Source organism: Oryza sativa, chromosome 3 (assembly GCF_034140825.1).
Source record: "Oryza sativa Japonica Group chromosome 3, ASM3414082v1".
NCBI lineage: Eukaryota > Viridiplantae > Streptophyta > Magnoliopsida > Poales > Poaceae > Oryza > Oryza sativa.
Window position 1 is genome coordinate 28,588,512 of NC_089037.1, and position 27,785 is coordinate 28,616,296.

Genomic DNA, 27,785 nt, shown 5'->3' on the forward strand with positions numbered 1-27,785 from the left:
CTTTGTTCTCCCATTTGTCAGTCCCCATGTTGTTGCCCCTCTTGTGACACTCTAGTAGTTTATTGCAATTCATTAGCAGTCGCTACAGAACTGACCTAAATCTTAAGGACCTTCTGGAGTGGTGTTTAATACTACCAGGCACCAGCTCCATGCCAAAAAGGATCTGTATTATCTGTGGACTAAAAGGAGCATGTTCACAAGGAAGAGGGGAAAAAATAGAGAAGATTGTGCACGTGATAATCATGTGCCAGAGAAATCAGAAATGTGACCATATGGTATTGACTGCCAAGTAGGTTATTGAGTATAAGTTACATATAACCTGATAATATGTATTTTTTTTAGTGAAAGATGGATATGTATTCACTACTTCTATATGGGTATATATATCCCTCCTATATACTTCTCGAAAGAGGAAAAAGAACTCTATACGACTATGCATACATGTGATTTCGTGGCAAGAGTAAACTTATCAGGTTTCCTGGAGATTTTAACTTACAGTATCTCCCTAGCTCTGTGTCATCTTGGGTTGCAGCACTGCGGCCTTCCTTGTGCCAGCTTGTCCCAAAGGCAGGCCATCTGCCCCGGTGACTGGTAGTGCGCGGTGAGGTAGTCGTCGACGCAGCCGAACTGGCAGAACCGGAGGCTGTGGATATAGTCCACGGCCTTCACCGTGTCGACGAACTGCCCCACCCACATGCCCATGCTCACATCCTCCATCTTGAACAGCTGCAGCAAAGCAAAGCCAAAACAATTGCGAGGCAATCATTCATTTAAGCACCCGTGCACGCTGCACTGCATGGTGATGGATACAAACTTTTTGGCTTTTGATATGGCCATCTTTATGGCCTAGGAATGATTGGATTCATGTCTTTCTGTTTCATTCAAAAGTGGTGGCTCTAATCATCTAAAGGGCACCAAAGTGAGACCAGGCGGTTCTCAAATTCTTCCAGTGGAATGAGATATGCAACAACTCTACAGAATCCCCTGCTGCTTGATACGAAATGAGTACAGAGATCTGAAGATGTTAAGTGGAGGAGCTTACATTTAGTCTGCCCTTCTCCATTTCAGACACGACGAAGTTTGCAATGTCAGAAGAAACAATGTAGCCAGGACCATTGGCATAGGGCGGGTACGCTTCTCTGGGCCACTCCTGGAATTTTAACAAAGAATATATTACAGAAGAGTTCAACTGCCGCAGCAAACTCATAATTGGGCACCAAACGGTTGCACTACCAACAGACTAGCCAACATGAATACATGATTACAGGAGACAATAACAGATTTATACGGACTATAGATATTGCTCTTGCAGTGCTCATGAATTGACAGCCAGTTGCACGTTGAATTGATGTATTGTCCAAATCAATAATACGACAAGATGATTGTTCAGATAAATTCAGAAACACTAGTACTTCAGAACAATAACAAATGAACAGAGTTACAGTAAGCCATCTTTCACTAAGCTCTACATGAATATCTATAACCCTACAATTTACTCTGTCAAATAGAAGTTACAGATAGTATAACCTTTTCACTACAAAATTGAATGAAGCTCTAATATACTTCCGTCAGAAACCAAACAATTTGATTTCTGACAGGCAGCATCCCATTAATTTTGATCATTAAAGTAAAAGCCACAAACTAGTACTCCAGTAAGAAGTAACAAATGTAAATTGGTGATAGCTTTTGCCAGCAACATTTTAAAAGTAAGGGATTTTTTCTGTTCTTCAACAGATATTACCTCAAATGAGACTGCCCATTTTCCTTCTCTCAGTGGTCGATGGTAGTAGTTAATGTTCCCAAGATAGAAGCTTTTACCATATGGGATTTTCCTAACGTCAGCCATCACTGAATCAAGTCTGACAAATGTATCATCATCGCACTTCATGATATACTTGGCGGAAATGACACGTGTCTTCCAAGGACAAGTATAACAAAAGCAATGAACAAGCACATACACAAGAGTTTTCAGAATTCAGAAGGATACATGAAAAATTAATGTAATGTGGTTTTTCATATGCATCAATTTGCTACATACCGCATATTCGCAAATGGCAACAGTCTTCAGAACAACCAGATCATAACTATCTGCAAAAGGCACAATGACAATGTCTCCAAAGAAATTTGCTTCTTTCTTCAAATCTTCATTAACTTTTTTTCTTCCATTCTGCCCTAGAACATGTTGCAGTTAATATGTCTCTCTTGACATGAATATGGAAAAGACAAGCAGCAAAACTAAAATGGTTAGACTTAAAATTACCAAGGCAACAAAAAATCGAGCCATGGCACCAGATGAATTTCGTACTGAAGACATCCATGATCTCCTCACAGCCATGCGCTCTGTGAAATGGCTTCCTGCTGAAAGAATGCCTATGAACAACTCTATAGGTTCTTCAGGCAGAGGTGGAGCTTTCAGTTCTGTAAGCAACTCCAAATTTCTCTGTGCATTTCTAGGATAAGCCATAGGTAATGAACCAGCAACTATTGATTGAATGTCAACATCGCCATTCACTGACAAGATAGCAGCATCCTCAAGGCTATAACCCTTGAAAGAACAAAAACAATATTTGGACACATCAAACAACCATGCAAAAAATTACAGTGGATGGAGCTGCTGTGCTATGCTTTCTTAAAAGTCAATAGAAATGCTAATCTCCAACTAACCATATCAAAATGCTTACAGCTGTCAGTTAGATGTTAGAGGATAACTCTAGAAAACAGTATCGCTTGCAAAGAAGGATGGTTTCAGAAGTAAGCACTTACAACACGGTAAGGAAAAGAAGCGACATGCCTCCCATCGACTTGAACATGGTAGCCTTCTAAACCAGTGCTTAGTGTTAGAACAAACAATTCGTCCTCTACAAAAGGGTATGGCCAATCCATTGAACCTCTGTTCCTCTGTCCAGCAACACGGTTAAGAAACCACATTTTCTTCAACTCATTGAGTTTGCTGCCATAGTTTCCACCCCATTGCTCACATTTCACCAATCCATCAACTGCAAAAATGGGAGGCAATTAAAAGAAAACCTAAAATGATCACTGGCCAAACTAATATTCCTCAGATGTAATTATTGGGGGGATGTATAATCGGTAGACTTAACATTTGTAGAAGAAGTCAGTCATCAGGTTATCAGATGGATAAGTAAAAGCAGATATATACATTCGAAGTTTCGAACTATGAAGAACTAGGGTAACATTTCAGACAGAAAGGATCATCTGCTCCAAGTCTTCCAGTTACCGAAAGAACTATTTGGAAACAGGGACCAATGCCATGAGCCATAGCACTTTATTAGTATGAGAAATGACAAGCCACGGAGAGTAGCGATATGGAACTGTAGGAGAATTGATAGGCTGTTCGCCGATGCAATTAATTTGTTACTATTGTTAGAAAAGTGTACACTAAGAGTACTGATGATGAGTTGGGAAGTTCCGCTTCACATAGTACAAAGCGAAGAAACAAGCCATGAATGGCCTACCAATATATCATAAATGTGTAAACAGCATGGGAATTCAGGCTTTTATTCATATGACTCGCACAAGGTACAAAGCCTTCTGCATGGTACTTCAACACCAAGGACCATAATTAGATTTTTCAGTAACAGATGAAGTCACTGGGTGCATCAAACTTGTAAAAATATGGGAATGAACGATTGATCTAACACCCATGAATCAAATGGAGCACTTCACTCCCCATTTCTCCTCATGGAAAGCATCTGGCATAAACTTCCCCAAAGCTTTGATAACAATCATAATTTAATATTTCACTAAAGGTGGCAATGTTAACATGACATATTGGCATAGCATTCCATCAGTAATAGCATGGCAGAACCTATGTATAAACAACGGTACCTTGGTAAATAGTCCATACAATTGGCAAACATGACGAGCAATGGCACTTTCCTTTTTGAATTGTTAGTTCTCTCATGATCCGTTAAGACTACCATTAAACTATAAACAACTAGCACATTCAAAAATTTATACAGTGAAAATAGTCCATTCGTTTGGCAAACATGTTGAGCAATGATACTTACCTTTATGAATTATTCTGTTCTCTGACAATCTGTTAAGACTACCAGCAAATTACAAACAACTAGCCCATTCAAAAAATTTATAGACAGTTGACCACGCAGGACAAAAGCTGCTAAATCATTTCAGAGACATAAAGCTAAAAATTATTGAGACTAGGCTAAGACCGAAAGCTGGAGACTATTGCGCACCAAACGAAGTACTATCAAACCACAGTCAGATTAGCACCTACCGTGAAACATGGCACTAAATGCAAACCACTACTAACATAAAAGCCATTCGGTTAATTAGCATCACATGTGTACTATCAATAATAGCAACTAGAGCTGAGCTCCTCAATTCCTCATAGCTTGGACTAATTACTGCACTAGCTATGATATGAATATATGATATCGATACTTCGATAGTACATATGTGATGCTGATTACTGCACAGATTATTGAAGGTGAAAAGTCTATCAAGCACACGTACCAGTCTCCTCGTCGGGGCGCGACCGCCAGCCCTCGCACCGGAGCGCGGGTCCCCACTGGCCGCGGAATCGGGTGTTCTGCTCGATCACCGGCCGGCCGCTCCAGTCCCCACGGAGGCGCGGGTTGAAATGGAGGATCCTGGCCGCCTCGTCCCCGTCCCCGTCCCCTCCGCCCCGCACCTCGACGGCGAACTGCGCCACGGCGTTCGCGGCGACCCGCCGCGGCGAGCCCACCACCGTGACGTGCGACCCCAGCCCGAGGCCGCAGGGCAGCGCGAGGGCATCCCCCGCGCCACGGAGCTCCGCGCCGGACAACGCCACGAAAGGCGGGCACCGCGGCGGCGAAGGGTCGGGACCGCCGCCAACCGCGGGCGGCGGCGCGGCGCCGGGGAGGAAGGCCTCGCGGAGGAGGCGGCCCCCTGAGCGGAACGCTCGGACGGCCGCGGCGTGGAGCGGCGGCGTCGCGTTGAGCGCCCGGATGTCGATCCCCGAGACGGCGTCGCCGACGAGCCCGTGGTGGTGGTGGTGGGACGACGCGGTGTCGGTGTCGGTGTCGGTGGATGTGGCGACGGTGACCGCGGCGGGCACGACGAGGCCGACCGGGGAGTGGAGCGAGAAGGTGGCGACGGAGAGGAGCGCGGCGAAGGGGAGGAGCATGAGCAGCGGCCGGAGGCGGCGGCCGCAGCCGCAGCCGGCGGCGGCGCGGCGCGGGCGGCGCATGTCGGCTTCGTCGGCGTTTGGATTGCGGGGGGCGGCGGCGAGAGCGACGAGGGAAAAAAAGGTTGCGCGAGTTTTGGAATTTTCCGTGGGTTTAAGAGGGGAAGAGACGGAGGAGAGAGGAGAGACGTTGGTTGGTTGCTAGGCTAGCGCCTTTTTTGTGCGGAGCCCCTCGGTGATTTGGCTAATTAATGAGGAATTATTGGGGTGGCGCTTTTCTTTAGACCAATTGCTAATTGCTCATGTGTATTGGTAGGCCTGTAGCCATAATTATTCGTATCAATGTGTCAATGTGCATTTGCGTGCACTCGTGAAAAATTATTCTTTCTCGTACCATTTTTGATGTGTTTTTGTTATCACTGATTAGTATAGCGTGCAAATATAGTGCACTAGCTTGTTAGGTATTATCCATTGTTCCCCGCCAAAAATAGGTTATATTATCCATTGTTTATACTCCTAAATCTTTACTAACAATAAATAGAGTAATTTTAATTGTTGAACGCATGATTCTAAACAATAATTGGAATGTTAATTACATCATATTAAATCTTACAGGAAATAATACTATAATAAATGATCAAAACATGTGTTTGATGTATGATAGAAAATTTAAGGTTATATATTGATATGTCATAGAGATAAAGACAGAGAAATGCATTGGGTGTTTCAAAAAAAAATTGAAACATGAGTTTAGACCTCATGCTAGAATTTCTAGGAAACTTTCCTAGCCTATGTATTTTCTTCGAAGCCATCCATACAACCCAAATGACATACTAGGGTTGTTCATATGAATTGAATTCTTCTATTTTTTTTATAAAAATCTTTCAATCCAAAAGTGCCATGAATATGTGTTTGGATTTTGTCTAGTAGCATAGCGGTAGCCGGTAGGGGTGCCTCTCTGTTGTCTACTTGTCTTGTCTCCCTCTACTCAAAACAAAAAACGTGGTCCGTATATAATGTCGTATTATTGTGACTATGCGAAGTTATCACTTGATTTATACGTCTTTGGTACGATCTGTTTTGGATTATTAATTGGTATGTTTTATTTAACTAAACTAGCGCTGTAGACAATGCGATACGTGGATGCAAAGATGATTTTCGCCGAGACGGCATCTCAATTTAAATCCAATTAGAACCATATATATACGGATATATCATTACGCAAGGGAAAAGAAATAATTAGAGCCTGTGAAAGGGGCCCGTTTGCAACATTCCACCGAGAGATGGGGAAGAGAGCCCACAAATCCACGTAGCATCTCAACTTTTTCGGAGCATCTCAGGAGCACCGAGCCGGCAGAGACGGCGACGGCCAGAGCGCGGGACACGCGTGGTGGTGGTGGTGGCGCCCAGCGGCGGCGGCGGCGACGAATACAACGCGAGGCCGCGACAGATTCCGCCGCCGCCGCCGTCGGTTATCACGTCGCGGCGCCGCTCGCGAGAGCGGTGGCGCCTCGTCGGACGCTCCGCCGCCGACGTCACTGATTGACCGAGTAGAGCTCTCTAGTTGGGCCCGTACTGGTTGGGCCGGAACGGGGTTTTGCTTCGGATAAAGTACACCGAACGTCCCTCAACTTGTTATCGAGTTACAAAATCATCCCCCAACTGCAAAACCAGATATATGACATCTCTCAACTTATAAAACCGTTCATTCTTAGGTTCTTCAGTGGTTTTCACCCCGGTTTTATACGATGTGGCAGCTGAGTCAGCGTGGGACCCACGTGGGCCTCACATGTCAGAGTGACCACGTCTTTGGTATGATCTATTTTCTGCCTCTTCTCTCCCTTCCTCTCTCATTTTTCCCCTGGGCGTGGATGGCGGAAGTGTCTTCGACACGGCAGGGAGGAGGGTCGGCGTGGCCGACTGTTGGCGGGGGAGAAGCGTGGTGGAGAAGAGGGCCAATGCAACGGGCACCGCCGCCGATGGCTACCGACGCACGGATGGCCGCTGCGGTCGTCTGCCTTCCCTCCTCCTCCTTTCACGTGCCTTTTGCGCCGCCATTGTCGTGGTCGTGCGTCATCATCGGGGTGAGGCGGCGATGCACGGTGGCGCGGCGAAGGGGAGGGCCGGCAGGGCGGAGTGGAGGGCCGATGCGATGGGTGGCGCCGCCGATGCCTACCGTCGCGCGGATGGCCGCAGCGGTCGTATGCCTTCCCTCCTCCTCCTATGCGTGCCGTGCAGCGCCATTGCCATGGTCGCGCGTCGTTGTCAGGGTGAGGTGGTGCGGGCGACGCGGCGGAAGGGAGGGTCGGCGCAGCCGGCGGTTGGCGAGAGAGGAGCACGATAAAGAGGAAGGTCAAAGGCCGATGCGGCAGCGACGGCGTCACCAACGCGACTGGGAAGAGGGTCGGCACGTTCGGAGAGGAGATCGGCTGGCCGACTCCCCACCCAACACGGTGGCCTGCTCCCGCGCCGCTGCTGCCGTTGGACCTTCTCCTCTCCCTCCTCGCCCCGCCGACCTCCTCCCGACCTGCCAGCCTCCTCCCTTCTCTAGTGTTGCCATCGCGTCACCCGTCGCCGGCCGCCGACGCCCTCCTCTCCTGCCTCGCCCCGCCGGCCTCCTCGCCACCCACCGACCAGCTTGTGCAGAGGGGTGAGAGAGAGAGGAGGATGTGAGAGAAGAGGGGAAAGATAGAAGGTGCTGACATGGACACCCTCACATATGGGGCCCACGTGGGTCCCATGTTGACCCAGCTACCACGTTAGATAAAACTGGAGTCAAAAGCACTTAAGAACTTAAAGTGAACGGTTTTGTAAGTTGAGGGATGCTATATAGTATCTGGTTTTGTGGTTGGGGGACGATTTTGTAACTCGATGATAAGTTGAGGTACCTTTTCTTTTTGCTTCCGTGCGGCCCGTAATGGTTGGGTTGGAAGGCCCGGAATGGGATTACAGCTGATGTGCGGGCCCATTATAGTTGCTGTGAACGAAAGGCCCATCATGTGGTTTTCAGATTTTGGCCCGGAAGAACCGGAACCGGAACCAAATTACTAGGCTGCTTATTTTTTGCAGGTGAACCAAATTAAAATACTGCTCCCTCCGGGTTGATAATACTTGTCGTTTCGGACAAGGACACGGTCTCAAAAAAGCAATTTTGACAACTATTTTCTATTATAATATATATAGAAATATCAACAAATATATAATTTTATTGAAGTACTTTTTAAGACTAATCTACACATATGGTTTTCATATTTTTAAGATAAATATTTTAGAAAATATTTGGAGTCAAAGATTTTAAAGTTTGACTTTACCCTTGTTCAAAACGCCTAATATTATCAGCCCGGAGGGAGTAGTATTTTTAGACGCAAAAAATACAATAAAATGTCGTCCTACGTTTCGAACATTTGTCGTCTAAAAATACTATTATAAAATGTTATTATACGATTCGAACATATTTCTTTCTCACACAATAGAAGGGCAGTTGCTACCTGCCGCTGCTGAATATTCGCTGGGTCAGAAGTCAGAACTCATGTCATTAGCAAATCTGCTCACGCAATGCTACCAATTGCCATGGTCAAAGCAATGTCGTCAGATATATCCGTTCTAATCCGTACGAGTAGCTATTACCGAGAAAATCAGTCGCCAAACCATCTGGTCAATTCTTCATTAGCTTTTTAATTCACTTATCAAATGTGGCTGTTGGCACGGGTTACGTACTTCCAAAGAAAGAACAGGCATCGCCATATGACTGTTGTTGTTGTTGGATGAATCATGAATGCAAGACATTCGTTTAAATAGGATTCATGCAACATGTATGAAAGTACTGGGAAAGAGAGGGGGAGCGCCAACTGCCACGAGGTTGAAACTTCAAGATCCAACTCTTCTCCTTAAAACATGGGAGCAGGTAGCCAGGTACTTGCCATTTACATACACATAAATACACTACATATATGAAGTTCCATGCAAATTTTCACTGCATTCGGACCCCCTATGCCATCAGAACTCACATGAATCCGACGACAACACGGTCCGACTTTAATCTATAGCTCTACCCGGGCGCGGTAGAAATATATTGATCTTAGACTTGTGGATAGCATCCATGTTCATAAATAAATAACCACACAAAACGTACACACTAAACAGCAAACCTTGCACAGCCTCCTGAGCTCAAGGGCGCGTCTTCTTTATTTTGTAACAACATCGAACCGGAGGTGCTCAAGTTTGCTGCAGGTCGATTCCCAACTCAGAAGCTCATGCCTGAAAATGATACAAGGCTGGGTCAAATAACATTTTCGGGCACTTGTCTCCAACTCTCCATTAAGGATGGCAGCTTCGGTGCAGGCTTATATAGCTCAAGTGTTCAAAAAACGTATGACATTGAAATATTGCATTCAAACTGAACACATAGATATCAGATTGATTAACCTGGTAAAATTAGGATTTAGAAAGATACCTAGATTACATAATTAATGCCATCTCATATCTTCTTATTTCACAATATTTGGTTACTCTTGTCATCTTAAAGTATCCTACATAATAATGCATCTAACCATCTACAGCAAACAAAATACTGAGAAGCCATATTGTCACACTTGTGCATTGATATCCCGTTGGCAGTTTGGCACTACACAGACAGAACAAGTCACTATAGGTCTGTAGCTAATATAAATAACCACATATTTAGTAACTGATAGTATGTACTAAAAAACCATAACAAAAGCATTTCAACAAGGCGCAAACATGCTTACGGAACCAGCCTAAGTTTTAGACCAATGTGCAGCCGTAATATCAATATATTACAAATATCACAGGCATATCTTGCCAATACTTTACCTATCATCTGATCTCTTCCACACTCTATTCTTCAATCCTACCTGAAATAATGAACTGTTGAAATTCTACTATACTAACACTTCCATTTTTCACTAGGTTCAAAATTCACTACAAAAATCTGGTTGTCTTATCACTACAAAAGAGGAATGATTTTTCTCATATTTTTTCTGTAATTCTGTTGAACTGTTCATAGTAAACACTGAGACGATAACTAACCATCGTAAGTAAACAACACTACGGGAACACTATTTTTTAATTTTCTTAACACAAAACACTGTCGCCAAGATGCCAACTATGGAGCTAAGCAAACACAGTTTACATCTTTGTTTTGAGCTATCGACAACATGGTGGATGCAAGTAGGTGAAGTATGGGCCTATATGCTGATGACGATGGTGACATTGACCCAACAAGCTTTGATCGAACAAAAATCCAAAACCATTCAGACCCACATGATCAAAGATCATCATGAGGACGCTACTCGCCTAATCACATCAAGAATAACCGGCTGAAAATATTGAAAAACAAAACCTTCCTATCCTAATGCCAAAGGTCAAATTGGTGGTTCCATGACGCATCCTAACATCTAAGCAGCAGCAAAAGCACAATCCTGTAAGGATTCATCCCCTAAGAGCAGCCTCAGCTTTGATTTTCAGAGATACCACGTATACGAGACATCAGTATTCTGCCAATATCTAAGAACTAAACAAGAGCGCATCTCTTAGCACTAACATCAGAGGCACAATTCCAATTCAAATACCTTGCCTAATCAGCAGGATTAAACCGAATACCAGCTCGTATCTGAAGCTATACCTCAGCCACGGGGAGCAGGCCAAGCTCCCGGATAACCCCGGCAGCGCCGCGGAGCTGCGCGCCGGCGCCGCAGGCGGGCACCGCGTCGAACTGCGACGCCGGGAGCGCCTCGGAGACGAAGCCGACCTGGAACTCGACGGTGCCCTGGTCCGGGTGCGCGACGATCCCGGTGACGGAGACCCAGAGGAAGAGCTTCTTGGCCTGGATGCCGGAGAGGTCGGAGATGGCGCCGTACGAGAGGCGGCCGCGGACGCTCCTCTCGTAGTAGACGAGGTGGGAGCCGAACCAGACGTAGCAGGTCCCCGCCAGGTGGATCTCGAACTCCCCCGTGGCCTCGTCGAAGCTGTAGGAGGCTACGGAGTCCGGGATGAGGCCCCTGGGGAGGCCGTACTTCGGGAGGAGGTCGTTCGCCGCGCCGTTCGGCTGGACGCCGCCGCCGGCCGCGGAGGCGGCGCCGGCGACGACGATGGCGGCGGCGGCGGCGGCGAGGAGGAGAGCTTGAGGAGACATGGCGGTTGGGGAGTTTGGGATTTTTTTTTTTTTTGGTGATCAATTTTCCGCGCTGTGTATGGGACTAGGGCTATGGGTTAGTTATACTAGTAGCATTTAAATTGGGTTTTTCGGCCGGCTTGACTTTTGACTTATGAATTGAGAGATGAGAGAGAGTTCTCATTGCTTGAGAAAGAGTTTATGGATGGTGATTTGTCAAGTGAACATAAAAAAACATGCTCACCCAGCTAACTTTATTTTTTTTCTTATGGAAAAGAGAAAGGGTGAGGTAAGACAGTATCTTAAAAATCTGATTATGTTTAAAAGATCTCAAACTATTGCCACCACCATATTTGTTATCGAAGCAAATCGACACACAATCCAATATGAAATTTCCTCGTTTTAGTCCTTCTCTTTTCCTTTAGAGTGTATTTTTTATAACAATTATTACTAGTATATTACGAGAGATATGTAGCTACAAGCAACACTGTGATATGAGTAGACCAAACATTCACATGTTTAAGAGTCCATTTATAATAAATGCACTATTTTTAGTTTTGTAAATATAGAGTGTCACTTCCTTAGCAATAAGTTTTTCTGCGTGCAACTTGACTGCTTCATTGAGCGAACTTATGCTTGGCACTAGCGCTCAATGAAAACAGTCGGAAGTGATCGGAAAACAACCTCAACTATTTTTATAACCATATTTTTCTCGGAAACGAAATCGAAAACGGTAAAGTTGGAAACGAAATCAATATCGAAAATATAAGAATATTGGAAACGAAATAATACGAACGGAAACATGTCGGTATAGATTGGAAACCGGTAACAAAGACGGAAATATTAAACTATAAAAACATATATTTAATTTTGCATAAGTATGTAATACATATAAATAAATTCAAGCTTATACTATATAAATTATAAATTAACTTCATTTTAGCCATGTACTCAAGTTAGGGATTTGATTTAAGAGTTAATCAATCTCTAAACCGTGGGTCAAGTAGAGACATACCCAATAAATATCGACATATTTAGAAATACGGTAATTACCATATTATAAGAAACAGTAATTTCCACAAGAATACGGTAAATACGAAAACGATTGGTATAATAGCAAAACTATTTCCGTTTCCATTTCCATATTTTTTACCATTTCTATTTTCATTTCGGTCGATTACCATTTCCATATGGCTCGAAAACGAACGCAGGTTGGCCGGTAATTTCCGCTACTGTTTTCACCCCTACCCCTATCACATCTACTATATTAGCTCATGCTCACTCACTCTTTACCTCAGACGTGAATACTTTGACGTAATCTCAAGTGTGACTTTGTGTCACTGATATGTGGATCCGACGTACCTTAGAGAAATAGAACCTATGTCTAAACGTTGGGCACAGGAAGTGTTTGTTTTCATTTTAGCTCTTTTACACCATTTGCATGTACCCTTCCAAAAACTCATCTTAGCAAAAGAGGTGTTTATTTTACAAATACACTATAACGGAAGCATAGAATTCAGCCAAAACTTCTAAACCGTACATCTATAGCTTTAACCCGTTTACTTTACACGACTTATCCTTAATCAGGTTGGCTTTGAATTTATATAGCCTCGGCGATGGAACCACTACCCGACAACCCCGCATAACAGCCCTAGCTTATCGGTGAATCGCAATAGAATTATGATGATATCAAAGGGAATAAAAATAAAAGTTTCAGTGTAGTTAAATTTACTCGAATCTAAATTATGTGCAGTTCGATCATCATAATTTTTTTCAAAACAAAAAACATGGGACCCGCCTATCATCCACTCTGCCTCCCTTTGCCATCCTTCTTTCTTATTTCTATCGACCTACCAATTCGATAGAAAAAACGTAATTTCTCCGTCTCTCTCTCTCTTAAAAGGTTCAATCCAAATTATGAATTTTGATAATTTAGACATACATATATCCAGATTAATAGTTAGTATTAAACTTTTCACGGGACGGAGGATGTAGATATTCAGATCTCTAACATCAAATGATATAATAGTACTTGGTTCATTAAATGGAGTACCAGTACAGAACGAAAATTTTGATGGATTTTATTGCCGGAAATGAGGACCTCGCTTGGAAAATAAATGATTGACATGGGCAACCAAGCATGGGCACACACATGCGTATGTCACCATGTGAAAAGTGAAAGCCATGGAGCAACTCATACACACAAGCTAATAAGCTATACCTCGGCGACGGTGGGGAGCTGCAGGCCGAGCTGGCGTGCGAGCCCGGCGGCGCCGCGGAGCCGCGCGCCGGCGCCGCAGACGGGGACCTCGGCGAAGTCCGACTCCGGCAGCGCCTCGGAGATGAACCCCGCCCGGAACTCGACGGTGCCCTGGTCGGGGTGGGCGACGATGGTGGTGATGGAGACCCAGACGAAGAACTTCTGCGCCTGGATCCCGGAGAGCCCCGTGATGGTGCCGTACGCGATCCGGCCGCGGATGGCGTCCTCGAAGTAGGCGAGGTGGGAGCCGAACCAGATGTAGCAGGTGCTCGTCAGCCGGATCTCGAAGTCCCCCGTGTCGTTGTCGAAGGTGTAGGACGCGATCGTCTCCGGGATCAGCCCCCGCGGGAGGCCGTACTCCGGGAGGAGGTCGTTCGCTATGCCGTGGAGCGGCGCGGCCGAGGCGGTGGCGGAGGTGGCGCAGGTGGCGCCGACGGCGGCGGCGAGGAGGAGGATGGTGGTGAGAGGAGACATGGCCATGGCTTTTTTGGGGGGTTTGGGTTTCTGTGGGTTGTGTCACCTTTTCTATCTCCTATGTGTGTTGGCGTGCTAGTGTTAGGGGCTAGGGGGTTGCTTTTAAATGGGAGGATTTAACTGTTTACAGTTTAATAATTGTGACTGTAATTTTTTTATTTGGCAATAAGAATAAATGTCATCTAATAGTTTGTCGCTTTGTCTTTGTATGTAGGTTATACCTTGAGAGAATTCGGTTCGGATCACACTTTACCCTCCAAGACAGCCCCCGCTGTATCCCTAAAATGACATCTATTTCTTATAATTTTTTTCCTACAAAAAGTATTTTCTGTTCATGTTTTTCCTAAGTTGGCAAAATGCATCATATTGTACTTCTGAAACATTTTCATAATTTGAAGCGACTATCTACCAAGGTTATAAATATGTAAGACTGATAGTAAAAATAAGTACTAAACAAGACCGACTTGGATTCCACGACACGGAACCACTATATAGATAGTTATACCTTGAGAGAATTCAGTCGGATCACTTTACCCTTTGAGGCAACCTGCTTTATCCCTAAAATGATGTCTGTTTCTTGTAAATTTTTTTCTACAAAAGTATTTTCTGTTCATAGTTTTTCTTAAGTTGGCAAAATGTATCATATTGTACTTCTAAAACATTTTCAGATTTGAAGTAACTATATCTACCAAGATTATAAGTATGTAAGGCTGGTGATAAAAATAAGTAATAGACAAGACCCACTTGGATTCCATGGTATGGAACCACTATATAAATATCATCACGAAAATTTCAAGACAGTCTAAATCATAATCATTTTCTTTCTGTGTATGATGTTGTTGAGTTCTGTACATGTTTGACCATTCGATGTGTCGGCAATTTTCTGAGCGCGATTCGCAGGTCAGACAGGGAAACTTAAGTCACAACCATCCATTCGATCATTGTCATGATATCAGTAATTATCCTCACATCGATCGATCTCAACTCCCTGTAATGAATGGACCAGAGATGGAACGGAATTGTATTGATTTGAAGCATTAGAGGCGACAGCGACGAATAGCCGAATTGGTTGGCTTTAATTTGGTCGCCCCAATTAATCCCAGTTGGCAGCTTGAACGCTGACACTGACGGCCACCTGCTCAAGCAGCTACGTATACGTGTATCATGTAATTGCGCCATTGTGTGTGCGCGCGGCGCAGTACGGGTGGTAGCCAACGATAGATCGAACGACCGCGTATTCATGACCTTCGGTCGCGGAGGGCCTCAGTGATTTGGGTGTCGAGTCTTATCGTGTGTCGCGTGGGTGTATTGTAATAAGTAACAGGTCGTTGGTAGTAGTTAGTTTATGAGAATTTGAAAAATTGAAAAACCTAGCTTCTTGAATTTAATTTTTATAAGATTATGTGACAATAGCTTCCTTTTTTAATAATGGAAATGGATTACATCTCCGGTTTCTGTCATAAGACAAACAACCGTAAGTTTAATAGTAATAAAAAGGTAAGATAAAAGTAAATCAAAATGAGAAATAAGGTTATGGGACAAATCCCCAACTCCCCTTTATTATTGACTAGCGTTAAATCACATAAAATATTTTAGCTAGCAATTCTTATGGAACTACGCCACCCATAGTGGAATAAGAGACCCTTGGCTACCAATTTCAAGAGTGTAGCACTATTGCGCATAGTATCCTGCTCCTCCTGTGGTAGCATTGTAGACCAGAAGTGGAGCCAGTAGGAAGACATGAAGATAACCTACATAGGGTTAGATAATTATTTACCATTAAAAACTTTATCATTGCGACAACGCCAAATTGACCAACATACAACACTAGCTCCAATTAGAATCATCTTCTTAATGGACCTAGATACCCTTCTAAGCCAATTACCGAAAATGTTTTTGACAATACAGGGTGGGGGATATTAAAAGCAAAAAAACACACATCTCCAAACAAACTGAGCGACATGACAATCAAAGAAAAGATGTTGGATTATCTCTTGTGCATAGCAGAAAGAATAATGTTTGTCTCCCCTATTTTCTTTTAGCCAGGTTATCTTTCGTTAGAATTACTTTCTTGTGAAGAAACCACGTAAAAACCTTAATCTTTAGTGGAATTTTCAAGTCCCACAGAATTCTCTTTTTATCCGAACATTACAGTTCATGATCGCGGCATATATAGATTTGACGGAAAATTGACCATTCTTATGGAGCGACCATACAAAGCAGTCCTTTTCATTTGACAGAGTTATATTAGCTAGCCTGAGGATCACATCGTTCCACTCGATTAGCTTGACAATAGCTTCTTATAATCTAAATAAAATCTAAACTATTTAAAAGAGCTTTTGATTTAGGGAAAAATTGTAGTGGTTAGAAACTTCTCCAGACAGGCTTTAGATCAGATAGATACATGTGTCCTTCCTTGGGCTAAGCCTCGTGTTGTTAATATCCATCGATCCATGATCATTCCACGGCCAACGATTACGATAGATCGATGCATTCATGCGGAGTAAAGGTCGATTGACTCGTTAAAATTTTTTACTGAAAACACACATACCAAAATTTGATCATAAGGTAGATAGTCATCCCAAAGTATGATGTGCATTTGTTTCATGCTATTGCATTCCATGGCCATTATTCTCATTGCTTAGAGCATATCCAAAAGCCTTGATAATTTGACTCATCAAATGCCCATATAGCTAACCAGCCAAAGAAATCCCTCTCTATATTTCCTTTGCATAAAAGAAGACATCCTATTTAGACTCTTCAAATGATAGACTGGCGATATGACCCACGTATTAGTCTTATCTCCTTCTTCCTCCCCTAGATCATGCCCTCACCACTATCTTCTCCAAAGCAACAACAGGGATGAGGAGTGAGAGGAGGCACAACGCCATGGCGAATTAAAGGACGATACCATGGCGAGGGAAGGTTGAGGTCAAGATCATGGGGAGACAATGGGGAAGCAGCGCCTAGCGAGCTCACTTAGAGACAGCAGGGAGGCGGGTGAGCTCGTGCGTGGAGGCGCACCAAGCTCGGGCAAAGACAATAAGGAGGTGACAAGATTTTTATTTAAGATGGTTTAGAGGTCCAAATGATCTTCGATGAAGAAAAACTATATATCAAAGTGATAGAGCTCAACAAGATCTACAATTTTATATTTAATCATTTTTTATTTTAAAATTATTTAGGATGTCAAATAAGCCTTACTACTTTTTTAGCAATAAAACCCCATAGAATATTTACGTTTAGGCCCTTCCTTTCTCTAGAAGGATCGGTTTTTAGAAACCAACCTGCCAAGGAAGGAGTAGTATATTTCTAAAAATTTTAAAAATAATAATATGTTTTATTTTTTAAAAAAATGAATATATATAAATTAAAAGAATTGTGGAAGTGTGTCTGAATCCCCCATCCCGTCGACTGAAATGGACCCAAGCGAGTAGTTCTTATCATTAGGGTTGGGAATAAGTCTATTTTGTTTCTCTCATCTCTTACCTTCGATCAAATTGCATCTCTCAACTGTAAAACTGGGTATAAGGCCTCCACTAACTTCGAAAACTAGTGCAAATCAACTCCTTCAATGGTTTGGAAAGTGGTTTTTGCTAACGTAGCATGTTCCACAATCAAACTTGCTAAGTCAGTGCATGGCCCCTAAATGTTAGTGAAATGTGGCAAGCATATGTGGTGGGGCCCACATGTAAATTGCATCCCTTTTCTGCTTCCCATCTCTCCCTCTCTCTCCTCTCTTCCTTTCTCTCTTCTCGCAAGCCGTAGCAGAAGCAGCACCGACGGTGTGACCGGGAAGGAGCCACCGAGGAGACCCGTGGCAGGCAGCGACGAAGATGGCATTGAGCAAGCCTTCCCCAGTAGTGTCATTGTTGTCGTGGCAGGACGGTCATGCGCTGTGATGGCAGCAACGCTCGGCCACAAACCTAGCAGCAGTGAGCTCTTTACCGCGGGTGTCACAGGGGATCGACGACCACCTAGAGTAGGGGGCACAGCAACGCTGCCAGCCCGTCGTCACGCCCAACACCCACTGGCACCTTTGCGACGGGACGTCAGTGTCGCCTAGATCAGGCCTCCTCCACTAGATCGCTGCCACCCTTGGGCACCTATCTCCGCTGTGTCCACGGCCAACCTCGTCGGCCCAGTGTCACGCGTTTTGGCATCCAGCCTCATAGACGCCCCTTTGACCTCAACTCCAATACATGGACTTCTTTGACCACACCGCGATAGGGGGGCATGTCCTCCCCGTTGTTAGGCTGCCAGGCCCTCGTCGTCGATAGGAATCCACCGCACCGCCTCCACAATGTTCAGCACGACCACTACCTCACCTCGACCACCACACCGTCCCAGCTTCGCCCGACGGCCGCCGTTGTTGTTTCCTTTCTGCCGGCTTCCCTATTAATGTGTCAGATCGGCCATCCATGTCCCGTCCTCCTCTAGTCTGCCTCAACAGCACCCTCTCGCCGAAGATCAGGGCGACAAGCACCCATAACCATTGTCCTCTCCAATAGCCGCTCCTTGCACTCCACCTAGCCGTCGCTGACCTCTCGCCGTGCTCCGTCGGGAAAAAAGAGGAGGGAGAGAAGAGGAAAGGAGAGAAAGAGGGAATGACACATGGGCCCGCTATAATTTATTAGTTTTTCGATTAAGAGACCTGCTGACTTAGCGAGTCAAAAGTGGTCAATCTGCTATGTCAGCAAAAACCGCTTCTTAAATCACTGGAGGAGTCAATCCTATCTTCCTATATAGTTGGTACCCACTAAGAGGCATTTACTCCTATAAATCAAGACATGTAAGAAGCCACATCATCAATAATTTTAAGCCATTATATCATATTAGTATAAAGATAATAACCATTGTATCAAGAAGCTACTTATTCATCCAATTCAATTATTTATTAGTTATCCATTCACCTCTCTTTGCTCTACCTCACTGTCACACATAGCACTGTTACATATGTTGTGCATAACACCATGTTTTCTGAATACAACTCAAATTATTGTTTAATATGTGTGATAAGATAACATATAATTATTAGGTATCGTTACCTGAATCTATTTTCAGAAAGAACTTGAGTGAAGTAGAGAAATGCAAATTGTCTAACTATAATGAAACCTATATTACGTATGAAAATAATATTCATATATTATAACAATACACAATAACGCTTGGAAAAATAAAACATGAATTATATTGTAATAACATAAGACATATATAAATCCACGCAATCATATATTTTGTATATACATAGAGTTGCACCTAACCATTTAAAACTATGGTATTGTTTGATGATAAAATTACAAAACCCGCGGCAAAGACACGGGGTGCCAACTAGTTTATACTGATTTTATACCCGTTTTGTGGTTGAGGGAGACGAAGAGCAAGATGTGAGGATGCAAAATAGACTTATGCCTGGGTTGAGCAAAAGAAAAGCCACTTCAGGCCTGAGAAAAGAAAGCTTCTTGGGTCTAGAATTTTGGGCTCAGTTTCTGGTCGTGCCATCGGATAGATTAGTTACGAAACCACCAGCCTTGTACGGAAGACTATTAGTTAGGCAAAAACTTAAATTTGAAATGCGTGAATTGGGCCGGAACATATTTATCGGTATATCTATATACCTAATTAAAAAATTTGTAAGGTTTCCATGAATTTTTTTCGTCCGTTGTCCCGATTCCGATCCGACCATTCGCGAGATCGCATCGCGTGGCCGAACATATCCGCCTCACTTCCGTCCCATACGAATGTACAGATCAAACATGTTCCCCTTGAACTAGAGGTCAAATCGTACAGAAAAGAGAGAATAAATCACAAAATCACAACTCCACTTAATCACAAAATCACAAATCCAACAACAATGAATCAAAATCATGCAGGAAAATTAAATCACAAAAAACTAAATCACTGGCACCACTACTCATTGGAGCCGAGGATGCCGCTGCCCCCGAGGTCGTGGTGGTTGGCGCGTGTGCCGCCGCCGTGCGCCATGAGGAGGGTGCCGCCGCCGAGGGGTTCCCATGAAGAAGGTGCCGCCGTTGTGCCGGAGAAGAAGGTGATGCCAAAGAAGGTGATGCCGCCGAGGAGAGAACGCCGCCCGCCGGGGAAAGGACATTGCCGGCCAGGAGGAGGGTGGTGCGAGGCACCGCGGCTGAGGCGGCGCCCGCCTTGGGAGCGCGCCGCAGCTAAGGCGCAAGTTTCCAAGGGCAGGATGCCGCCCGCCGGGGAAAGGACGCCGCCGGGCCGGTGAGGGCACCCTGGCTGAGGGGTAGGGGTAGCAGCATCGCCGTGGGGGGAGGAGGAGGAGGAGCAGCGTCGCTGGTTTGGGGAGAGGGAAGGCGTCGCCGCTTAGGGAGAGGGAAGGCAGAGAAGGAGAGAAGGAGATATGGCGGGCGGGCGGAGCAGATACAGCGAGAGGAAAGAGAGAGGGAGGATAAGGTCAGGCGGAAGAAACGAGGCGCGTGGGGGCGGAAGAAACGAGGGTGCGCATGCGACCGCCCTCCGCTGATGAGCGTTTTTTTCTTTAAAAAAACTTACGGTTTTTTTGTTTGGTCCGTCTTTTTTTATCGTTGTTTTTTTATCGGTTTTTCCCTTTTTTTCTCACCGTTTATTTTCCGATTGGATTAATCATTTTTATCTTTTTTAATCGGTTTTTTATTTATTTTTTGCTTTTTTTAATCGGATTTTTCTTGCGCACGCCGGTTTTTTGTTAGATTTTCTTTTTATCTATTCCAATCCGAACCCATATCCATATGTCTTTCCCTGCATTTCCTCCTTTAATTAATGGCAAAAACGATTCCCAACTCCTTATTTTCCCTGTAATTTTCCCTTTCAATTCGTTTTTAGTTTGTCGAATTTAATCTACATTTACCAGTTATATTCATATAATGTAATTAATCATGGAGAATTTAATAAAAATTAATTTTATTACTTGGGAAATTTTATTACCCACTTTTACCTTGATTTTCATGATCCTTTCTTTTCCTCAATATCATATGTAATTGCGATTTTATATGTAGCGGGGATGAAATAAATATAAATATATGTAGTTTATTTATAGTAAAGATGCTGAAATTTGTATTTTAATTAATTACGTAATGTAAATCTTTCTCGGTTTTTTCTTAATTTTCTCATGTTGTATTCCCGTTGCAACGCACGGGCATTTCTTCTAGTTGAGACAAAATGATCTGAAATCGCCTGAGATTATCATAGAAATTTGGAGTATTTCGCAAGTTAAAAAATCTGTTCTTTACTTTTTCATGTTTTTAGACTGCGATTAGGTAGTTTTTGAAGCACAAATACTAACTCAACACCACTTATGCTGCATATGATAATGTGTGACCATATTTCTTTTCCCTTTCTGATGTTGGAACCACTACCTTTTCATGTGAGGTGGTACAGTGCTTCCAGGTTCATATTCTACCCTACTGATGTATAAATGAAGCAGCGGATATTCACCATAAATCCTGCACAAGTTCGAAGTACACCTAAACCTACTCTTTCACAGGAAAATTAGTGATATTTACTAAAATCTAGAATCATGATTAGCAACAGCAGAGGCCACTGGAACTCATGCAATGATATACAGATCTACATGTGCCATTGCCTCTGTCCATGTTACTTGTGTGCAATTCCACGTGCTCAGATGATGGTGCTTCTACACAGGGGCTAATTTGGCTACCTCTCAATAACCAAATTTTGGTTAGCATGTTCTAGTAAGCTTCATGTTCAGGCCCCATGTGTCATCAGTGGCTTATATTGTGTGTAATCTATCCCATTCAACCTAACACAGCATAAAATCTGCTCAGGCAATTCTTCAGCTTTATTTCCCTACATAACAAGCAAAAGGAAAATTAATTAATCCAACTTTTATTATAGCAAAGAAAATGGTTGTGGTCGCTGTTGTAAGCACATACCTGAATGGTTAGACCAACATCTAGCATGCATATTTTTAGCCTGTCCAAAAATGTTTCGAAACCTTTCCTTGAGATGTAGCTAAACCTATGCATGTCAATGTCAACCTCAAAGTAGTTGTCACCCTGCAAATAGACATAAGATGCAAACATTGCTTGAGGAAGTCATAAAGTTAAAAGTAGTAAAAGATCACAAGGTGGTTATGATGAGAACATTGCATCTACTTCTCTAATAATGACATAGTAGCTGATGTATGTGGACGCATGCTACAAAAGTATACATTAGATTCTAAAAATAAACACAACTAACCAGGTAAAACTCGTGTTGAGGTCTAGAAAGCACAGGCTTCTCATTGTATGCATGCATTAGCTTCCTTTCTGCCGCACTTAAAGGAAGGTCCTCCAGATTTGCCACCCGGCCAAGTATCTTTAGCCGTTCTCGAAATGGTATGGTTGTTTCCATCGGAAACGCTTTCACCTTTTCTACATGATCATCAACTAATTTCTGTTTGGGAAGTCAAAGGAAAAAAATAGAAGTTACAGAATTGTTGACTTATAACAATAATCAGCAAAGGTGACTGTGTTTAGACAGTAATAAAACAAATGAATGTTGATAAAAGAAAAGGTGACTGTTGACAGATCATCAATCACAAATCACACAAGAGAATAATGTGTATTAATAATGTAATGTTAACTAACCAAGGCCAATGATGAAAACAAATACAACTCCTAATTAGACTACTCCTGAAACCACAGAATGTCCAACCTGAGTTGTCAGACGGTAAAGCATGAAAATTTTTGGTATGCATCTTTTTGTCTGTCAACTATTTACTATATATACCTAAGACATTGGCCCTTGATCTTCAATCTACAAGAAAATGGTATTTTTAACATCCCATCCTACAGTCAAGTGACTGCCTTTCTTTTGTTACCAGCCCAATATTCCCAGGATTAAAAATGTAGCGTGAAAACCCCACTACATTAAATGGACCCTTGCAATGAGGTACTCTCTACTATAGTTCGTACTAGCCTGGATGATATAATTATTATATCAAGTATAAACTTTATATTTTATTCACTTCAAAAAATGGAGAATCTGGTCTCTATATCATCATTTTGAAACTTTTACGGCGCACATAAAATGGCTAGGAAAATCGGCAATCGTCATAGTGACAGACCTTCCTAATATGCACAGAAAGGTATATACAGCATTAGAATAACCATTGTAACTATGAAAAGAAAGTAGCACAGAAAGAATAAGTGAAAGAAACATTGTAACTATCAAAATCTTACTCTGATATTCTCTATAAATGATGGGGGTAGTTCTTTTGAGTAAGCATCGGAGAGCCTAAAATACAAAACAAAGCTCATCCCTTCTCCATCGATTTCATTTTGAAATAATGAGGCAGGATATAGTGGAACCTGTGAGAAACACATAAAAAATGAAGTCAAACCACTGAATGATAAGACACAACTATCAAGAGCATAGAATGTTTGCATGTGAAAAGGAAATATACAGTGGTTAACTGGCTAACAAGAAACTCAAATTCAGCTGTAATATTCAAAATTTTCATAACTTGAATCCTGCTGCAAGGTCATAGGAAAAATAACTTTCCTACATGTCAAGTGGATATATCCTATTCCTTCATAATAGTATCCATATCTAGAAAAAAATATCTATAATGAACACACAGGTGTCACCATACCAGCTACTACAAACTTAGGGGTCATATGAGCAATTAATTGTGAGTTCCTTTTAGAACAGATATTCGTCTTAAAAATAATGGTGTTTATACAGGACATTGCAGTTGTCAGATACGGTGATTTCTATCATTTGGAATAATACTATTTAATTATGTGAAATTGCAAAGCTTCAAAAAGAAAAGTTCATGACCCTCAAGCATGCAGACTGATAGTTACATCTTTAAAAGAGTTGCTGCATATGGTTATTACAAGCAGAGCAGCACAATGCTACAAAAAGAATTCCATGCAAAATTTTCAACCTGATCAAGTGTGTGTCATTGTACCAACAAGAAGTTATTTAGAAGAGGTTATAAAATAAAAACTAGAGATGTTTTATGATGCTTGGATGGTACTAGAGGTAACTTATTCACTTAGAAGTGAGCAATGGATGATGTTCCACTAATAAGTGGAATGTACCTGTAGAACCTTACCAGCAGAGAACATCTCAAAAGTCTAAAATTGGGGTAACTCACCTGTACATTGACCACCAAAAGTGGTGGGAGTTTACTGGAGATTTGAACATCGGGAAGTTGAACATATCGGGATATATGGTTGAGTTTTTGCGGTGACAAGTATACATCAACTCCAAATGGGTAGTACGCTGCATAATTTGGAGCAAGCTCTTTCTTTTTATCCCTGATTTTTTTTTCAAAGGTAAGATCACTTGCTTTCCATAATCATCCAGTACTTTCAAAAGGAACATGTACAATGGACTGAATATGATGGTAATATGCTTGAAACAAATCCTGAGAATAATGCTTACCTAAAATAGTTTGACCCACGGACTCGGAAAGTGCCAGGATCAATATGAGACCAGCTGTTCAGTATTTTCTTTTCCAGTAAGCATAACTGAACTTGAGAACCTGCTAGAGGCCTTTCAAGGAAATCCTTTGTAGACACTGATCAAAAGAGAAGAACTGGTATTACTTAATAGTTTTTATTAAGCCAAAATTTCATATTTTCCTACATTGTGTATAAAGCAAGAAAAAAATCCCAGCCGAACTGCACTAACATGTGAATGTTAACATTTTGTTTTCTTACACTTTTATCCCAAGCATTAATATATGCCTCACCCCAAAAGCCCACCGCACACAAACTTTGAAGACAAAACATAAGAAAAAGACCAAGATGTCTCCCACCTCATAATATGGGGTAAACTGACTGACAAATTTTAATTACCAAGCACCATAAAATTGAGGATCATCAAGATGGAAAGAAGCTGATATGAAGTGTAATCCAGTACTTGAGGAAAGTGCCTAAAACACAGAGGCCAAGGAAGAAATGCTTACATAGTGTGGAAGAAGGATGAGCTTCTCCAGACTTCTTCTTGAATGAGAGCTTTAAGGAGGGCATCTTCATGGAATGAGTTGGGCTTGTGGAAAGTGGTCTCTTCTTCTCATTTACACCAACAGCGGAGGCAATACAAGGCAAACAATTGTTTGGCAGGAGGCCACAGTCGTCCAGTATCCTTCCTCCACCGCCGTGTGCACTATCCTCAGCTGAAACACTTGCCACATCCTCATGGCTCACAGAGGACCGCACACCATTCTCCAAATTCCCCCTTGACAGCTCGCTGGACCTCGGCTTTCTGTAGTGCTGCTCCGATGAATGTGAGCTTCCGTTGAAGCTCCCCCCATTGGCATCTCTCGTGCTCAATGCCGCATCGTTCTCGAACCCATTCAACGAAAAAGCATCTGCAGAGTCAACAAGAGCTCAAAAGGTTCAACGATCTTCAATTGAACCGCACCGGGGGAGGCTTGGGGGTAGGGTACTACTACCCTACAGCCTACACATCCTACTACATTGTGTGGGCATCACGCGTTACCATCTTGCACGCTGTGGAAATCGTCCTCCCCGTCCGACTCGCTCATGGCAAACGAGTCGTACCATGCCTCCTCGATGCTCCCGGAAACTGCAGCAAGAAAGTTCCCAAATCTGCGTCAGGTCAAACCGGACTAGCAAAGTACTACCACCACATTGCTACGCATCCGCATTCATTGGCGCGGAAAACAATAATTGTACCACCCAGAAGACTAATTGCAACGCCCACTGATCGTCCCGCACTAGTAGAACAGAACAAGGTAAAATTCACCGAAGCAATTAAAAAAAATTCATCAGTTGTTGGTAGATGCGCACGGCGACCTCTAGAACGCCGTAGTTTAATCGCCTGGAAGGCGCAATCTCACGCGGGCACGCACCCGAGAATGGTCCCCCAGGATCAAATCTAATTCCCCCAAACGGAGCAGAAGCAAAAGGAAATCCGGAGAAAAGCAATTCGCCCACCCATCCCAATCCCAATCCCAATCCCAATCCCAAGCCAAGCACGCAGCCCCACCCAACCTTGGAACGCGGGGTTGCTGTAGGTCCGGTGATCCCCGGCGGCACCGGAGGAGGCGGCGGCGGAGGCGACCGGCGGAGGCGGGGAGCCAGGCACGACGTCACCCTCCTGGATGGTCTCCATCGACGCGGCCCGCGACGGGGCCTTCCTCCGGCCGGACTTCCCCCTCCGCCTCCGCCGCCTCGCTCCCCCGCCCGCCCGCGCCGCCTCCCCCGACCGCGGCGTGTGGGGCTTCCCCCCCACGCACGCGCTCGGCCGCGACACGCACGTCCCCATCCCCCCCCTCCCCCCCTCCTTCCCCTCCCGCGTGAGGTGAGGCGAGGTGAGGTCGCCGCCTGCTTGGAGATCGGGGACGGCGGCGGCCGCGGGGACGAGAGGAGGAGGAGGAGGAGGAGGAGGCGGCGGCGGTTGGTCGCGTGAGGTCGCAAGCTTTTTGTGGAGGTGGAGGTGGTGGCGATGGCTGCGTCGCGGTGGCGTTGCGTTGCGGTGCGGCGCGGCGCGGCGCGTGGGGCGTTGGCTTTGGGCTGGGCTTTTGTTTCCCACACGAGTGGGTTGGATGGTGGACGCGGTGTATGGTGGGCGACGGCTCGTGTCGCGACTTTTTTTCGGGTGGGGGTGGGGGGATGGGGGGTGGGGCCCGCGCTTTTCTGGTGAGGAGGAGGTGGGGTTGGGGGGTGCTGTGTGTGACTTGTTAGTTTGTGCGTGTCGTCTCGTGTCATGTCTGAACGTGAGAGATTAGCTAGCAGCTTATTATTACTCGGTTAACATCTCTCGTTTCATCACCATTTTAGTGGAGATTATTACCAAGCCTGTGTTCTTGTCCCACCTTTCTCAACTCATTTCTCTTGTTTTTTCACGCGCGCACTCCCAACCTATTAAACTGTGCATATTTTATAAAAAAAAATTATATAGAAAAGTTGCTTTAAAAAAATCATATTAATTTATTTTTTAAATTTACTTTAGCTAAGTATTGTATTAGAAATAGCTACTACATCTATAATAAAATATACAAATTTATAATACGATGAAGTATTTTCTAGTACTACGAATCTGAACGAAAAGGTAGCACGTTTTAGAATAGATCGAGGCGGTAGTAGAATCTATCATATGGAGATATGGAGAAAGTATTATAGATAACTACTGCAGAAATCTTTGACCATCCCCCATAATGGGAAGCTAATACCTTTCGTTCATAGTACGTCACCTTCTTGCAACCGCTTGAATGCTTTAACTTTCTACTAATAATGTGTTATTTCGTGGCCACAAATCATATATCCTTGCCACGAAAAAATCTCACGCGCGCTATGCAATTCTAAAACTCGCCTTTGACTTGTTGTAGTAGTACCATACTCCGTACATACATCAGCAATGCATAAAATCGTCAAACCATTATACCTACAGATCTGTTTTGTTTATCTAGCAAAAAAAAAAAAGAAAAAGAAACAGCCACAACGTGCGTGATAGTATTTCGTTGACCATTGACCAGTCTAGCTCGATAGCTAGGCATACTAGACTGGATGATGCAATGGAAAGTTCCAAGCCCTAGCTAGCTTCGCTGTGAAGTGATGGCTTAGCCACGTGCACGCGCACGTGCACCATGGCCGGTACGTGGTCCTGTCACGTAGGGGTAGTACGGGCCGACGGGGTACCCCTGATGTATCGTGCACCACAGAAGGGAGAACGGGGACGGATGTTGCGTCACATCCACGGGACAGTGGGAAACACGCATTATGCATCTGTCGTCTAGTAGTATTACGTCGACTATCATCGTATACGTT

At 43.8% G+C, this 27,785-nt stretch overlaps 4 protein-coding genes across 4 annotated transcripts; all 4 read right to left on the reverse strand.

Moving 5' to 3' along the window:
* Positions 1–245: 245 nt before the first annotated feature.
* LOC4333786 (hydroxyproline O-galactosyltransferase GALT5-like) lies at positions 246–5,283 on the reverse strand. The gene is made up of 7 exons (XM_015773573.3): positions 4,498–5,283; positions 2,764–2,996; positions 2,261–2,545; positions 2,039–2,167; positions 1,742–1,915; positions 1,043–1,150; positions 246–726 (listed from the first exon to the last, which is right to left on the reverse strand). The coding sequence occupies exons 1-7, from the start codon at positions 5,213–5,215 to the stop codon at positions 517–519; spliced, it is 1,857 nt and encodes a 618-aa protein (XP_015629059.1). The 5' UTR covers positions 5,216–5,283; the 3' UTR covers positions 246–516.
* Positions 5,284–9,011: 3,728 nt separating this feature from the next.
* LOC107278586 (uncharacterized) lies at positions 9,012–11,360 on the reverse strand. Its single transcript, XM_015776977.2, has 2 exons — positions 10,797–11,360; positions 9,012–9,409 (listed from the first exon to the last, which is right to left on the reverse strand). Exons 1-2 carry the CDS (start codon positions 11,304–11,306, stop codon positions 9,404–9,406), a joined length of 516 nt encoding a protein of 171 aa, XP_015632463.1. The 5' UTR covers positions 11,307–11,360; the 3' UTR covers positions 9,012–9,403.
* Positions 9,012–14,093, reverse strand: LOC9272634 (uncharacterized). The gene is made up of 2 exons (XM_015776976.3): positions 13,507–14,093; positions 9,012–9,409 (listed from the first exon to the last, which is right to left on the reverse strand). Exons 1-2 carry the CDS (start codon positions 14,023–14,025, stop codon positions 9,404–9,406), a joined length of 525 nt encoding a protein of 174 aa, XP_015632462.1. The 5' UTR covers positions 14,026–14,093; the 3' UTR covers positions 9,012–9,403.
* A 7,222-nt stretch (positions 14,094–21,315) lies between these two features.
* Positions 21,316–26,497, reverse strand: LOC4333788 (uncharacterized). The gene is made up of 9 exons (XM_015777250.3): positions 26,010–26,497; positions 25,495–25,581; positions 24,959–25,363; positions 24,433–24,568; positions 24,143–24,305; positions 23,220–23,348; positions 22,237–22,431; positions 21,930–22,052; positions 21,316–21,843 (listed from the first exon to the last, which is right to left on the reverse strand). Exons 1-9 carry the CDS (start codon positions 26,281–26,283, stop codon positions 21,742–21,744), a joined length of 1,614 nt encoding a protein of 537 aa, XP_015632736.1. The 5' UTR covers positions 26,284–26,497; the 3' UTR covers positions 21,316–21,741.
* Between the last annotated feature and the right edge of the window lie 1,288 nt (positions 26,498–27,785).